At 40.8% G+C, this 15703-nt stretch overlaps 1 protein-coding gene across 1 annotated transcript in view; it reads left to right on the top strand.

Moving 5' to 3' along the window:
• The window catches only part of KIAA0930, a gene marked incomplete at its 3' end in the record, with an annotated part of 77306 nt that overhangs the window by 52584 nt on the left and 9019 nt on the right, over positions 1-15703 (top strand). The window contains exons 3-6 of the mRNA XM_082004535.1: positions 9119-9226; positions 10517-10594; positions 13383-13484; positions 13921-14061. Of these exons, the coding sequence (XP_081860661.1) occupies positions 9119-9226; positions 10517-10594; positions 13383-13484; positions 13921-14061 (429 nt within the window). The remainder of the gene's footprint in view (positions 1-9118; positions 9227-10516; positions 10595-13382; positions 13485-13920; positions 14062-15703) is intronic.

Below are 15703 nucleotides of genomic sequence, written 5' to 3'. Positions count from 1 at the left end.
TCTAGGCAAGGTTTATAACGTAATCTGTTGTCAATGTCATTGTCCCTTCTGCAGTTTCTCTGTGTGACAGGACTGGGGATGCACCCTTCCCACAGGGCTTCTCTGCACGCTCCAGAAAACACCAGACTACTTTGATTTTCTTCCCATTTAATAGAGACAGGTCGGTCGATGCCTAGCGGATGAGTGAGCAGATGGATTTTCATGGGTGGCTTGGTCAGATCAGTTCATGTTGTCTTATCGGGTGTATATTCCTACTATAATGCTTGGCAGCCTGTTACAACACAAAAACACTACTTTGTGTACAGGTCTGTGTTACTGCGACTTCCTCCAGCTTGTCAGAAACACGTGAGACCAAAGTCTTTGGAGATTAGAGTAGTGACCTGCATGCCATTCGTGGTGATTTCTTGTTCGGAGAAAATGCCCTATTGCTGTGCCAAAGAGTCCTGGCAGCTCCTGGAATACTGTCTTTTCCATCTGAATGGCATCATGTTGTTGATACGTTCTAGCACGTAGGCAAGAAAGCACTTGGTGACCTACGTCTCAGTGGTCTGGAGGTGGGGAGCTTTTGCCCAAAGAAGCAAACACTGTTGTAATGGCAGCTCCACACTGTAGGGAAAGTTTGGACATGCTTTGGCAGATTTTTGGCAGGTCAGTCTCTGTGCAGCCAGCCTTGCTCCGATGAGCAGGAGGAAGTGCTAAAGCCAGAGACATTGCAAAGATTTGAGCATTTGTCTCACAGATACGTATTGCTGGTGAGTTTCAGGCAGCAGTCTTATTTTCCATGTTTCCTTTTTTTATGAATTGCCTCCACACCCTCCCCAAGAGCAAGATGAACAGGAATCACTGCACACAAACTCTTTTCTGGTACTGGGTAGCTTTGGCTTGGACTGAATCTACCTTCTAATATCTGCTAATTTTAGACTTGACACCTGCTGGTAAAAATGCCATAAAATGTTCAGACCAGGGTAGACTGGTCTGCATTAAATCAGGATCATGGAACTTATTGATGTATTTTATTTTTTTTTAGATGCAGAAATCAATGTAACCCTTCCTTTTCCCATCACCAGTGTATTAAATTAGCTTGAAACATTTGTGAAACTGATTCAAAACTTAGGGTTGCTACATATTTAAATTAAATAATATTCTGAAATTTATAAGGGGGTATGCATGTATTCTTTTCTTGCAGTTAACATTTGTTAGGAGCAAGCCTACTGCAATTTGAAGTGTTTAAGAGCTACAGTGAAAGTAAATCATAGAAAGTGAATGCCCTTTACAATTTTCATTCTAATGGAGGTCCTCTTCTATCAGAGGACCTCGAATTTATTTTTAATGTCTGTTTTAGGGCTCTTCTAAGCATTCCAGTAGCTTATTAGAGCTTGATTGCTGCCTCTAAAATGCATTTGTATCAATGATAGCCTTGGTGACATTAGTCATAGAGATGATGCAGAAGTCCACAAGTATATTGGGTTTTGAGAATCCATTGAAGGTACTTTCAGGTTACTGGAGAGCTGAGGTTTGGGAGTGAGAATTGATGTCTTTGGGTAGGTTGGGGAAAAACAGATTAGTTTTTGTGACAGAAGGAGACAAAGATGACTGCTTATGCCCCAAAGTTTGTTCTTGCTGTTTAACCTCTTGGTGCTAAGAAAAAGTTGCTGTAGTCACAAATTCTCTCCTTTACATCCATAAACTGTTTTGCTATAGTAGCACTACTGGGGCTATAGGAAGTGTTTCAAGTTACTTGTAGTGTGTGTGTATGTTCAAAGGGTCTAGAAGGAAAAGGGGTTTTAATGTTCTGCCCAGCTCGTTAATGTAAGTTCTAGTTATATTCCCATTGCAGTTATAGTTAATTTTTTTTTGTCCTGACATTGCTTGATGGCTAGCGTTTAGCACTTAGCATGACTTCTTTGTTGTACTTCAAATATTTTCTCTGATTTTTTTCCTTTTTTTTAAGACATCTTTCATTCCCCTAAAAGAAAAATTTTATCATGATTTGATTATGCAATATAAATTTGGATAAATATCAATTTATCCAAATATATAACTAAATGCCTTGTGCTGTGTGAAGCTGGTATGCATCAATGACACATGAGTCTGATATGAAAGCAGCTGAGTATCGCAGCTGCACGGAGTGTCTCTTCTCATGCCCTGAATCCTGGAGAACCAACGCTTCTGCTCGGAGGGGATCTGGATGGGGTACGTGTGTGTCTGTGACCGCCTGCAGGCTGTGAAACAACTCCTTGCTTCCAACTTCATGCAGTGGTAGTGGTGCTGCTGCACGTGAAGCTGCTTAAATGGAACAAGGAAGCCCAACAGCTTGAGCTGCAAGCTTGTGCTGTTCCAACTACATAGGTACTGGTACCAAAACTATCTGGTTTCCTACTGCTGTAGGTTTAGTTGCTGGGATGAGGGGATGGGATGCCACACAAAAATCCCAGCTATGTGATTAGATGCTTAAATAAGTGCCTGTGGAGGTACAAAATATTAGGTGTCCACGAGTGAAGTGTTGTCTAGAGAATGGAGACATGCTATGCTGCTGGTAATACCAATTTTCTCTGTTAATGTCCATCTAGGCTACACCGTACTTAAAGGTGCCTCAGTGCTTCAAAGAGATTGTGAAAGTGGGAGGAAATCAAACAAGTAGCTGGTGGATAATGCATAAGAAAAGAGCAAAAGGAAGTAGGACTGTTTGGGGGTGGATCTGAAGCATGGAGAGAAGGACATTAGTTCCTTTGGTCAGGGAATTTAGAAAGACCATTTAGTTTGGTTAATATTTAAGATACCGTTTTGGAATTAGACCTGTTTGCTACAGGGAAGACTAGTAAAAGGAAATACTTGGATAAATGTGAGAAAGATACTTCTATTGTGAAGCCTACTGGCTTTCAACATTAGCTGGATGCACTGTGTGATGGGGGCTTTTAAAACTCTGCACTGGTGAGCACACGCTGGGGGATAATTCTGCTTTTGTAGAAGATGGACCAGTTTTTGAAAGAAACTTTTTTCTTTTGCTTATTTTTTTTTTCCCCTGATCTTCTGAACAAAACCTGCCAATGTAAAATCCTAAAAATCAGATTTCAGTCTCTGTATTGCAGCTGGCTCTGGAGATAGTAGGATTGTTTCCTCGCTGAACTTGTATTGTGGAAAAAGTATTGAATTTTGTTTACTGTATCTTCTTCATCTCCCTTTTCATGTTCAGCCCCCTCCCCTTTACTGTTTTTAGTGAATGTGGTCTAAAAAAAAAAACCACCTGAAAAGTGGTGCTACTACTAGATAGACCTGTAATCCCATTAGGCTTGTTTTTAACAGAAAGCCAAAATCTGCTGGGGTTTTTTTTTTTGGATGGCTTCTGAATGCCAACAAAATAATGCTTCCTGTAAACCCTGTTCTTATTACCCCATGCTTTCTGTGCTGCCCAGCTGTAATTTTGATGGTAGATTTCTTTTCAGGAGTTTTTCAAAGGCTTATGCGCTAAGCTGTGCAAACAAGGTGATTTTCGATTCACACAGGTTTCATCAAACAGCTGTAATGCCTTGGGAACCACGTAGAATTAATACTGAGTGAGGGTTGGGGGAGGGCCTAAATATCCCAGTGTTCATATTTTTAATATCAATTAAAAAGATTGATTGTATTCTTGAAATTTTGGGGAGTAAATAGGCATGATGGAAAAAGGTGTCTAGTTTATCACAAAGATTTTAAACCTAGACTGGGGTCCTAGAGGGTTGTTCTGGGTTTTATGATAAAAATGTTCTAGCTATTTGCAAGTGTATAACTTAAGACATGCATTAAGTTGGCTTCCAGTACAAGATCTTTTATGGCTCGGGTTCTTTTGTGAAGATAACCAGTCCATAATATATACATCTCTGAAAGGCATATTTATGTGAATAAAATACATAAGTGTTAAGAGACTCTTTCCTCCTTTGCACTAAGGATGTTCTTTTTGTGCAGATGCTAACTCCTGACAACAGTTTCAGTAATAATGTCTGTTGCAGGTGGGAGTAGGTGCAGCTGGAAGTAACTGTGAGGCTCTCCAGGACCTCTGAGTAGGCACAAGCACTGTGGCACAGAAGCCTACGAAGTCCCAGAGATGGACCATAATAGTACATGAGAGCTGTGCGAGAAGGCAGCCAGAACGTTTGCCAAGCACGGAAAAGAAAGGGGCTGAGGAAAAGCAGGATGACAGTGGGGGACCTGGCTAGCAGGAGTGGTAAAATGGAGTGGGCAAAAGAGGGAAGCAACCTCAGGTGGAGGTGTTTGTAAGGGGCTCTGCAGGGATCAGTGACTGGGATTATAAAATTACAGTGGATTTAGATTTGCAGATGACACACATTTGTGCTGCGAAAATTATGAGGGCATGACCATTGGACTGTGCAGCCTGATCCCTAGCAAACGTGGATCCGTTTATTAGCATAGGTCAATGCTTCAGTGCCAGGACTGCACACAGGCTCTGGAAAGGGCAGGCAAGGCACAGAGTGCAAGTTATTTACCATGCAGTCATGTTGCTGTGCAGAAAAAGTGCAATCCTGAGGGAGTAGTAAGAGCATATACATCAGCACTGTGCCAGTACCAGAAAACTCCGGTACTAGTGAAATACCAGGAGGGTGGAAAAGGAGCACAAGTTCTGCAGAAGTGCTGTGCTGAGAGTCATGGAGACCTCCTAAAGGAGTTTTGACTGGTTTATCTGAAAGATTAACACACAAAAAAACCCAGCAAAAACCAAAACTGAGTATTAAAGAGCTTCTTAATATAGTGGAAATAGGCATGACAAGAACCAGAGGCTGGTAAAAGGAAAGCTGCTAAATTAAATGAAGTTGCACACTTTCAGCCATGAGGATGATTAATCATTGGAACGAGTTCTCAGAATAAGGTATTTTCCCAGGCACTGTCTAGTCAGATGTGATTAACTGGGTTTTGTGAAGAAGTAATGGTAAAATGTCCATGACATGTAGGAGGTCAGCCTAGCTGATGTAATTCTCCTTTACAGCCTTTGCTCGGTAACCCTCTGAAAAATTTATAAAGGTGACATAATGGATTTCAGCTTGCTGAAGCTGTATAAGGGTCATCATCTTGACTTGAACGAGGAAATACCCAGCTTGGCTTTTGGATTGCACTGGGAATAAATAATTAGTATTTAGGTAGTTCTTTCTATTAATAAATTTTCACGCTTCCAGGAAGGCATGTCTCATCTAAAGCCAGATGAACAAGCGTAGAGGTGAGACATGGCCAAGTGAATTGGCAGCAGACCTGGAAAAAGACCCAGTGTCTCCTGGATCCCTGGCTAAGAGAGACTTGCTTTCTTGGGAGGACTTAGCCATCTGAAATCCAGCATGTTCTCCAGTCAAATGATTTCTTAACTTTGAAAGGCCAAACATGACAACATGAAGTAAGCCTAGACTATGACAAAATGTTGTTCTCATGAAAAACATGAGGTATACTAAGAAATAATATTTTATATATTTTTTATATATATACACACACACATATATAAAATTAGGATCACATTTACCATGTGATTTCTATGTAAATATAAGGCAACACTTTGTAAGGCAGGTGTTTCTCTTCATTTAGGAAGCGCTGTGCTCACCACTAGCAACACTGACTTACCTAAACTCACGTAATAGTTTCTATTACTGGGAACTCATTGAGATTTTGACAGCACTCCTATTTGTTGATGTCTGAGCACCTAGAGGTTAGAAGAGCGAACATGTCAGTCTTCTGTTACTCAGCTGTCAGTCCCAAATGCCTACGTTCACTTGAAATGATTCACTTAAGTATAAAAGGTTAGTACTTAGCCCTTGATTTTTGGATTGGGACTTAGCTGTCACCATGGGCTTTTCTTCATTTAAGGTAGCTACTTCTACAATATTTATGTGATCTTACAACTGCAGTCCTTTTACACATAAGGAGCCTGAGTAATGGGGCTTTCTGAGGCTTAAGGTTTTGATTTTACGTTCTTGGCATATGTACTGCTTGTACATAGTACCAGGAAGCTAAGCGTACAGATGCTGAGCAAGCTTCCTTGGGACATGGACAAATTAGGTCAGCCTGCCAAGAAATGTAGATTGCTGATTTTAAACAGTAGTAATGAAACTGTATGGAATGGGGAAGATTTTATGTTTGAAGTTCTTTGTATGAGGTTTTTTAAATTTTATATTTTTTTTAATGATTGATTTGGGTACGCCTTTTACTGGCAAATGCTGAACAAGTGGCTGCAGGGTCTGAACAGAGTCAGCCCCAGTCTTTCCTACGTCCTTGGCCCCGCCTGACACTCTCCAGTGTGCCAGTGACAGCGGGATCATTTGCTACGAGTTGAACCGAGCCTGTTGATTTATTTCACATAATATCGCGTGTCTACCTTCACACGTCCAGCACCGTGGCAGTAAAGGGTAGCTGAGGTTAATTTGTGAGCTACAGCACTTGCATGGGAAATCGAGCCCCTGGAAAGTGCTGTTTGTTTTGGCCAACCCAGATTCAGCACTTTGCTTTATGCTGGGATGCTGTATGGATGCCTTTTTGCTATTTCTGGAAGAATTGTTTAGAAAGAAGTAAAAGAGATGTTGCAGATAAAGATGTTTGAGGTAAGGGGTGAGATTTTTTTTTTTTTTCCCCAGACATGACTTGTAAATTGGGTGCTTGCACTGTGAAGCGTATTACCAGTCGGACAGGGAGAGGTGGTGCTGCTTGTTGTAGCACCCTGGCGAGGGCTCGCTGTGTTGGTAAAGCAGATCCTTCAGTGGTGCGGAAAGTAAGGCATCCGAAACTGCTGGCTGCTGTAGCAAATGCTGTCTTCTTGGTGTAACTACAGCTGTAGGGCTGGTCCGTCTCCCTGACACCCACTGAGGACTTATCTGGGCACGAGCAGGAGCTGCAAAACACGTCCAGCAGATGCCAGTGCCGTGGAGAGCATTTGGAAGTCCATTTTCTGTCTTTCTGAGGTCGGATGAGCGCTGCCTCTGTTGCTTCTGGCTGCTGATGGCTCCTTTCCATCTGGCAAAAAGGTCTCCTCTGTCCTGCCTGGTTTGACCTGTTGAACACAGATCTATACCCTGTGCAGCAAACTGAATTCCTTAAATTCCCTAAATTAATTTCCGTTGGAATACAGTGTGGCTTAAGCACTTGGCTTTGGGAACGGCCATGACAGTGTTTGACAGCGAGCCACTGTGCCCTAACCCACAGGTTGTACCGCCCGGGAATCCACCCTAAATTAGTGCATAGGGCAAAAGTGATTAAAGAAAAGCCCTTTTTCTGTTGTTATCTGTGACAGGGTTGCGGGGGTGATGTTCCATGAAAGAGTTGTGCAATGGCTTGGTAGTTGCTGGGGAGAAGTGGTTCAGCATGTGAATTAATTTCACAAGCAGAAAAAAATAGTGGCTGACGTCTGCAACGGGAGGTTTAAACTTTATCGTTAAGAGATGATTAAACTGTGCCTGGATTAAAATAAAGGGTCCATGGATATGGAGGCAGAAGACACTGAGGTGGTGTCTGCTGAGCACTTGGTCTCGCTTACCCTGGCATTTGTTAGAGCTGGAGATTTACCCTGCAATTACTCAGTCCTGCCTTCACCCGGTTATTTTGCTGTGTCTTTCCTTCAGAGACAGGATGGCTTTTGTTTCACAGAATATTTCTGGAATCTTGCAAATGTGATGTTTCTGTGCTTTTAGGCACAAAAGTGCAAATATCACCTTTGTTTATTTGGAGATGAATTTGAATGAGATTATTTCCCTTAGTTGCTCACATCTTAGTTTTTTACAGTAGCTTAGTTTTTTACAGTAGTTTGTGCGATTTATATTGCCAATAGAAAAATATGTGGTTTGGAGCTTTAGAAGAAATAAAACAAAGGAATGACATATGAGGCTATAGGCATTTTTAAAAGACATTTGTAAGTTAAAAACTGAATGATAGAAAACAGTGCATTTGGCTTTCATGGTATCTGCTGATACTGTCAATCCTGAAATACTGTACTGTTCACTGTTCTTCACTATATTTTGGTCTTGTAGCTTTACCCTTCCCAAAGGAGTGGAAATAAATGCACAGTTACTATAGGGCTTAACTTTGTTTCAAGTTACTATAGGGCTTAGTCTTACTCCGTTTGATTTCACTTGCATATTCTGACTTTTATGACAATCTGTTTTCTAACAAATCATCTCTACCCTTCTTTCTCTTCCCCGACGAAAGCAAAAAAGGATTCATGAACTGCCCTGTTTACAGCTGTATCAACTGGTCATGGTATTTCAGATATTTCTTAACCATCTGTTAAAGCATGTTATTGTTTAAGAAAAAAAAAATATTTGACAAACAAAGAGAAACAAATGCTTTCCCAGGTATTTGGTCAAGATAGTGCATAGCTTTGACAATGGTTAAGTGTGCTACTTGTCACCCTATTTTGCATTACACACCAGTTTAGAGATTAAGCTGTGCTGCAGGTTTTTTTTTAAGTGTCAAACTGCTGTTTAGCTCTGTGTGCTACATCAAGTGAAGTTTTCTATTTTTGTCAGTTCCTTCAGTTTGTTAGCATTGGTAGAGTTGTTTCTGCTCTCTGAGGTAATTTGTGATTTTTCATTTGCTTGGTTTTAGTACAGATGAAAATCTCACGAGTAGTTGGGTCCAATCAGTATTGTCAGTATGAAACCTTTAGAAGAGGCATTACCAAAATGTCCTCTGAGAGGCATTAATTAGTGGAATTCATCGTCCCAGAGACTCCCATCCCAATGGGGAACAAGCAACAGCTACCTGCTAGATGACGTTGAACATTAGTCTAGTGACATGTTTGGTTCCGAGGGATTGTGTTGAGAGAAATAAACATGTGTGTGTATCCCTGATTTTATGAATTTCATTTTTGCTAAAACATACCCATTATAAGGAATAAATGAGGCTGCTGTCCAAAACTGAGAACCCCCAGCACAGACCTTCCTTTCTCACCTGTTCTCCCTCACATCCCCTGTCCCCCCAGCTTCACTTCCACACAAAGCCTCCCACGAGGGCTGACCTTGCACGGTCAACAAAATCCGATCCTGACAGAAAAATGTAGCTGGAAGCTATGCAACATGCAGCTTCTGGTGTCAATTTTATGTTTGCATATAGGTCCTTTTAAGTAGTGTTTTTCAAGGACGTGGTATTTTCTCAGCAGGTTGAAGTGGAAGTTTACCGGAGAGATTCTAAGAAGCTTCCTGGCCTGGGAGACCCTGACATCGACTGGGAAGAGAGTGTCTACTTGAACCTCATCCTACAGAAGGTAACAGTGATGCTTATCTAATTTGCAAGGGCTATTTATGCTAGAGAGGTTTCACGGTAGACTTTGATCTGTCCCCTTTCCTCCCTAGCTTGGGGGATTTGAACACTTCTGGAGGATATCAAGAAAACATGGCTTTAATTTTGCCTTTCAGAGTCTAAATGAATGTAAATGGAGATGTTTATTATTTTTCAGTAGAGTCCTAATAGCTTTCCTCAAAAAACTTTAAATATATCTAGTGAAGATGGGCTGAATTTTATGCTCTGTAACAAAGTTTTGCGAAATGGAAGGCTTTGTCAAGTTTAATAGTTTTTGAGAGTGAGTGAGACTGTTAGACAAGCAACATTTCTGTTAGAGTTCACAATACTGGTGCAGCTAAGAGAGGGAACTGCTAAGTGGAAATGCAGTAAAGGTGTTATGTGTTATACTGGGAGTTTGCTGCTCTTGACATCAGAACTTTAATAAAACTTTTTTTTTTTTTTGGTGGTGGAAACATGAAGCTAGCACAAATTATTTCTTTAATTAACTCATAGGTTGTTTAGTTATTGCATATGTTACATTGGCACTTAGAGAAGCTGAATGTTACTGTAGTCCTTCGAGATCCCTTAAAAGTTTTGTTGATTACGATCTCAGAATGAGAGACTGCTGGCTCAGTGCACACATCCTGGAAGATAAATTGGTTTTATTCTCTCTTCTTCCAAAAGTCTCGTTGCAGAACTTCTCTGCGGAGAACATTTTCTGCCTTTATTTGATGCTGAATAAAACCAGAATCCTTTTCCTATAGTCAGAATTCAGAGATGCTGTTACAGCTGGGCATTGCTGTCCAGAGCTATCACGCTTGCTCCGTACGAATTTTTTCAGGTGGTGTGGCAGGCTACGTTAATGGTTCCTGACCTCTCTAATGTGTTGCTTGTGTTCGTTAGTGTTTCTATTTTTCCATTTTTGAAGGGAGGATCTTTTCCATTTCCATCTTAAAGTATGCTTGTGTGTGTGTGTCATGCTTATTCCCCCAGCTGACCAGTAAGTTAGTGTTAAACAATATTGACAGGTGTTCCAACAGATGTCAAAATAAAAAGATTTCAGTATCACTGCTTTAATAAACAAACACAGGCTTGAAAACTATAGGAGTTTCAGTATAGTAAAAACAGCAAAGAAAATGGCAATACCAAAAGGTCTTACTTTTTAGCCAGACAGCCACAAAAATTAAGAAAGCACGTGTTCTGCTTCATGCACATGAATGTTTTGTTTTTCTAACTCTAAACCTTTATTTCTTTATCTGGTGCCCTGTTTTAGCTGGATTATGTGGTGACATGTGCTGTGTGTACACGCTCTGATGGAGGAGATATTCACATTCACAAAAAGAAATCTCAGGTGAGGTTACCCTGTTATTACTGTGAATAAGAGGTTGGCATCCAGTATTACCTCATCCTAAAAACTGTATCAACACCAGGGCAGTGGTTCTCAGGCTGTGCTCTGAGAGATGCATCATTGCGAAGCATCTCCAGTCTTTGTCTAGTGACATTTCCTGACAGTCATCTAAATGTGAGAACTAAATGTCCTTTATAGCCCCTCTCAAAAAATTGTAAAGACCTCTGCATGCTTTCAAGATTTGTATCTTTGCCTACTGGATTTGGAGCGGGGGTGGGCTGGGTGCTGGAGGGGGGAACGTGCCCAGCTGTTAACTAATCTGAGGGTAAACCTGAAACTGTATGAGTTATGAGAAGCCTTTTGGGTAGATCTGTAATGTAGGGCTATTAAATGGTAGACAATTTACTGATTACCAATTTATCTCTTATAATTTTGTGAGATTCTTGTTTTCTCTCTTAAAACTGCTTATTCCTTCCATCTCCACACTGAAGGCTTTTAGCACTTGCTTGTGTGCAGCATACAGTTAATCCAGGGTTTAGCATAGTGGAGGAGACTGAATAATAAGCGTGGAAGGGATACGAGCAAGAAACCCCAGGCTCCTTCACTCAGTTTCCAGCAGATCCTGCAATAACTTCTCCTAGTTGGCAGAAATTCTTCTTTAAATGGCTCCTGTTGCCTTTCAAAGGCTGTTTTGCTCAGGCATTTCCATTCCTTTGGCTCATTCAGCTGCTTGTGTAGCTTTACCTAAAATAAATCAATGCTCTTTAGTCCTTTAATTTTGTTTTACCATTTTAAAACAATTGTTGCTTTGCCTGCAAACAAAACTAGCAACACTGATTACTGTATTTGCAATTTGCATGTTAGGTGCATAATTCCTTACTTTTGGTGCTGTTGAGACACCACTGGTGCAAACCCTTTTTTTCCTCATTGCTTTTTCCACTGTTTACTAGTCCAAATTTCACCTCCAGTTAACGTCTGCAAAATTCTTTTGAGAAAAATCTGTAAATACTACTTGCAGATTTGAAAACTGGGGAGATGAGGATGAGGGACCTGCCCTTACTGCATGTGAGCAGTGTTCAGAATAAGGAAGAGATTTTCTGTTCCTCATTCCTAGAGGCTCGTACTGTGGGACTGCTTATAACTTTTTCTTTTGTCTCCCCTTTTCTAGGAGAAACTCAACACACGTTAAAACTTAGCCTATGTACTAGTAACACTTCAACATCATGAAGTTGATCTGCATAGAGAGAAAAGGCAATTCTATATACTGTGGAAAGCATGTTTGCAGCAGGGCATTTCATTGTAATATGCACCATTGAGGCTTTTAGTTTTAAATGAACAAAAGCCAACCTTTTTGGATCTATATTACTGGTCTGATGGTTTTTGCTTTAGAAAGTGTATGTTATCCTGTTGGTGTGCAGCCACATGTTGAATAGGTAGAAGTCTTACTCAGGCATAGAACTTGCTATGCCACTCCAGACCTATGACAAAGCTACTGTGTTCATACCAGTAGAGTACCCAAGGCACGAAACCAGTGTAAAAAAGGCTGACTTCCCCTAAATTATTTTGCAGGGTACATTGATTCTCTGCATGCTTGACAATAAGATCTCTACAAACTATATTTTCCTCAAGTGTGTCTGACTGGAGGTGAATTTGAAGTTTGTTTATTTTTTGCTTTACATTGGGTGGCATGAGAACAAGGATGCCTGGAAGATGTCCTTGTTTCAGGCATTGGTGCAAGTGTCATCTTTGAGGAGTCTTGTTACTTTCTAATGCTGTTTCTTGTCATGAAGCAACCTTTCTTTTTAATAATCTGTATTTAAATGTGCATGTAGGCTTCATAAGTACAAATAAGGAAAATCAGCCCTCTTAGGAATATCTAGTATCCTACCCTTAATCACGTTTTGTGTTGAATGGTTTTGTAGCAGGAATATCACAAGCCTGACAAGCTGGGCAGATTCAGAGCTTTCAACACATTCACAGTGGGCTAAGATTTGACAGGTTTCTTTAATTCAAAGCTTTGTTTGTAAACAGAGGTGGAAGCAAAGCAAGCTACTTGGTGTGAATTCTTCTGTCTCTTTACCTGCTTGTTAATCTTATTGGAATGGTAAAATCTAAAGCCTTTAGCTATTTAAACATAGCTTGTTTTGATGAGTGAGGTGACCAAAGGAGTTCAGGAACTGCTTCAGAAGGAAGAACATGCAAGAGGAAGCACAGCGGATAGAGGAAGAAACAGCAGACGAGGATAAGAATTGGAGTGCTTGTCCTTCTGAGGGCCGTGCTTCCCATTACTAAGTGATGTTGATCTTACAGTGGTACTAAACAAACAATAGCAATGAAATTAACTGTACAAGCAAATAGTGTTAGATCAGCTATGCCATGGTAACTTTCTTGCTGTGTTATTTTTCTTTGTAGTGCATTGCAGTAGCTTAAAGGCAGCTCAAGGTGGTTCCCTCTGTTAAGGAAAAGGGGGGATACCTTAGCTGTACCATAGGATGGGAGAGGTCAGATACACCCAGGGACATTTACTGTGGAGCAACTAGTATTGGTAACTCGCATGTGAAAACTCAAGGGTTTTACAAGTGGTGTCATTATTGCAAAACAGGCTGTAGTCAGAAACCAGCTCAGCTTTGCCTTCAGGATGCCCAGCATCTCTAGCCTAAGTGAAAATGCTGGCTGACTGAGCAGTGTTGGACTGTGGTGTTTTGGTATTGCTTGCCTTGTATTCAGTGCATTGATTCCTGAGCGCATTTAACTGAGAAGATGTATTTTTTTTTTTCCATGTCTTTCTCAGCAAGTGTTTGCGTCTCCCAGCAAACACCCAATGGACAGTAAAGGAGAGGAGTCAAAGATCAGCTACCCCAACATATTCTTCATGATTGACAGTTTTGAAGAGGTGGGTTCCTTGTTGCAGCAGCAGAGTTTTTTCCCATTCTAGTCTTATGTCCTGACTAGCTGTTTTCTTGTACCTTTTGAACAAATGTTCTTGGCTAATTGAGGGTTATCTTCCAGTAGTTTTTATTTTATTTGACCTTTCTCTTTCTTTCATGTTTTAAATCTGAGCTTAAAGCTGGATTTTGGCATCTGTCTTTATGATAGGCTAAAGCAAAACAGGCTGATGTGTTGAGATAAGCAGCTCTCACGTGATTTGCAGTGTGTACTGCCTGAAGTCTGGTTTTTTGAAACGCTGGGGTGGAGCATACAACTCCCTTGGTTTCTCCCATTTACATTGAAAGTGCCTTGGGCCTAAGAAGAATCATGGGAATCTGAATATATTTGAACTTGAACAGCTGCAGTTTGCCTTGAAGTGTTTCATCTTACATCTTTGGCAGGTTTTCAGTGACATGACTGTGGGAGAAGGAGAAATGGTCTGTGTGGAGCTGGTGGCCAGTGACAAAAGCAACACCTTCCAAGGGGTGATTTTTCAGGGGTCCATCCGCTATGAAGCACTCAAGAAGGTCTATGACAACAGGGTAAGACACTGCTGAAAGACAACATCCTTTGCAACAATGATATTCTGACCACAGTTTTAATTTGCTGCTGAGGCTGTTAGCTTTGTCCTGTTAGATCATCTGCATTGTAGTCTGTCCTTTTGGGCTCTGAAAGTTACCTGAAAGCTAGTGCTTTTGGCTCAGAGAGCTGAGAGTGTTCATATCAGGATATATTACTGTGGTGTTTGCCAAAATGTGTGAAGTTGATAAGTAGCCAAGAGCATGACACAGGAATGGATCTGAATAACAGAGTTCTGGGAGCCCCTTCATTTTCTTGAAAGGTCATAGATATTTCTAGTTACTTTAGAGAAGGCATGTTTTTCAGGGAGATCTTAAACTCTTAACTACCTTGCTATATGTAAAACATGTTTTTCTTTAGTTTATTTTGTAGTCATGGTGTTTTCAACAGGCCGCTGTAGTTTCTTTGCAACAGAAGGAAGCTTTCTTTGCTCTCCTGGAGAAACATGAAATGCCAGCACTTTCAGCTTCAAATTCAGTACTTAGTGCTGAAGTACAGAGTGCAAGAGCCAGTAAACTTCTCAGTTTGCTATGAAGACAGTCCCGAGAGTTTTAAGCAACAACAAAACACCACCAATATCTACTGTGACTGTAAACTTCATTTCCCTTTCTTCCTACCCTTCTCAGGAGAGATCCTTCTCCCTGTTTTAAATGTGGGGAGTTTATACTCTTAAAGCAGTTTTTTGACAGAACATGAAACTAAAATTGTTTCTGTGTCCCACCATCATCTTATGGTCTCTCACAATCAGCAGGTGGGTTATTAAAATACATAGGAATGCAGAATCACTAAAGTCAAAATACGAAGAAAGCCCTGCAGTGGAAAGACAAGATTCGATGTGGTAATGTCACCTCGTAACCTAGGAATGTCCTGTTTGACCACGCTACTACTTTACATTGTTTTGTTAGATGAAATAAAATTGTTAGATCTTCAATTACTTGATTATGGCCAAAGGGAAAACTTGAAATTTGACCTTTCTTTTAACAGAACAGAAGCAAGCTGTCTCTGCTTTTGAAGGTTACTTGATTTCAGTTGTGTCTATTAATTCTTAGTACAGTACGAGTTTGCGTTACACGATGGGCATCTTGGCCCTTTCAAGTGATAAAGTGCTGGAAGTTGTGGTAAACAACTTAGACTTATGGATAAGTCCTACTTATTTCACTTGGAAAAACCTTGACTGTTCTCATATTGGTCTGTTCCTTTTTTCAGTTCTCAGTTCAATTTTCAGTTCAGTTGTGTTAACTGGAAATTGAGCCCTTGTGTCTGTTGAGAGGGTTCAAAAGCTGTCAGGGTTTTGCGGTGAGCAATGTGATGCAGGTTAGTTGTGCATGGGGGCTGGTTCTTTATGCTTTATCCTTGACAGTTTGGGACCACAAACGTCTGAATCTACTTGCCACAAAGTAGTGCCCACATTGTGTAGTGCACTTTGTTAGTTTGAAGCATCTCGTGTGTGTATCTGTTGCTTTTTGGACTCAAACGAGTGTCCGCACAGGCTGTGTTGATTTGTGCACGTGCCTGCTTGTGCTGTGGTGTGCCACATTGTGGGGGTCTGGATAAAAACCTTTTGTTTTATCTCAGCGTGCCGTTGGGTAACTCTGCCTTTTGGAT

Source organism: Phaethon aethereus, assembly GCF_964289735.1.
Source record: "Phaethon aethereus genome assembly, chromosome: 1".
Lineage (NCBI taxonomy): Eukaryota > Metazoa > Chordata > Aves > Phaethontiformes > Phaethontidae > Phaethon > Phaethon aethereus.
The sequence above is the reverse complement of the archived record's forward strand: the minus strand, read 5'-3'. Positions and strand labels throughout refer to the sequence as shown.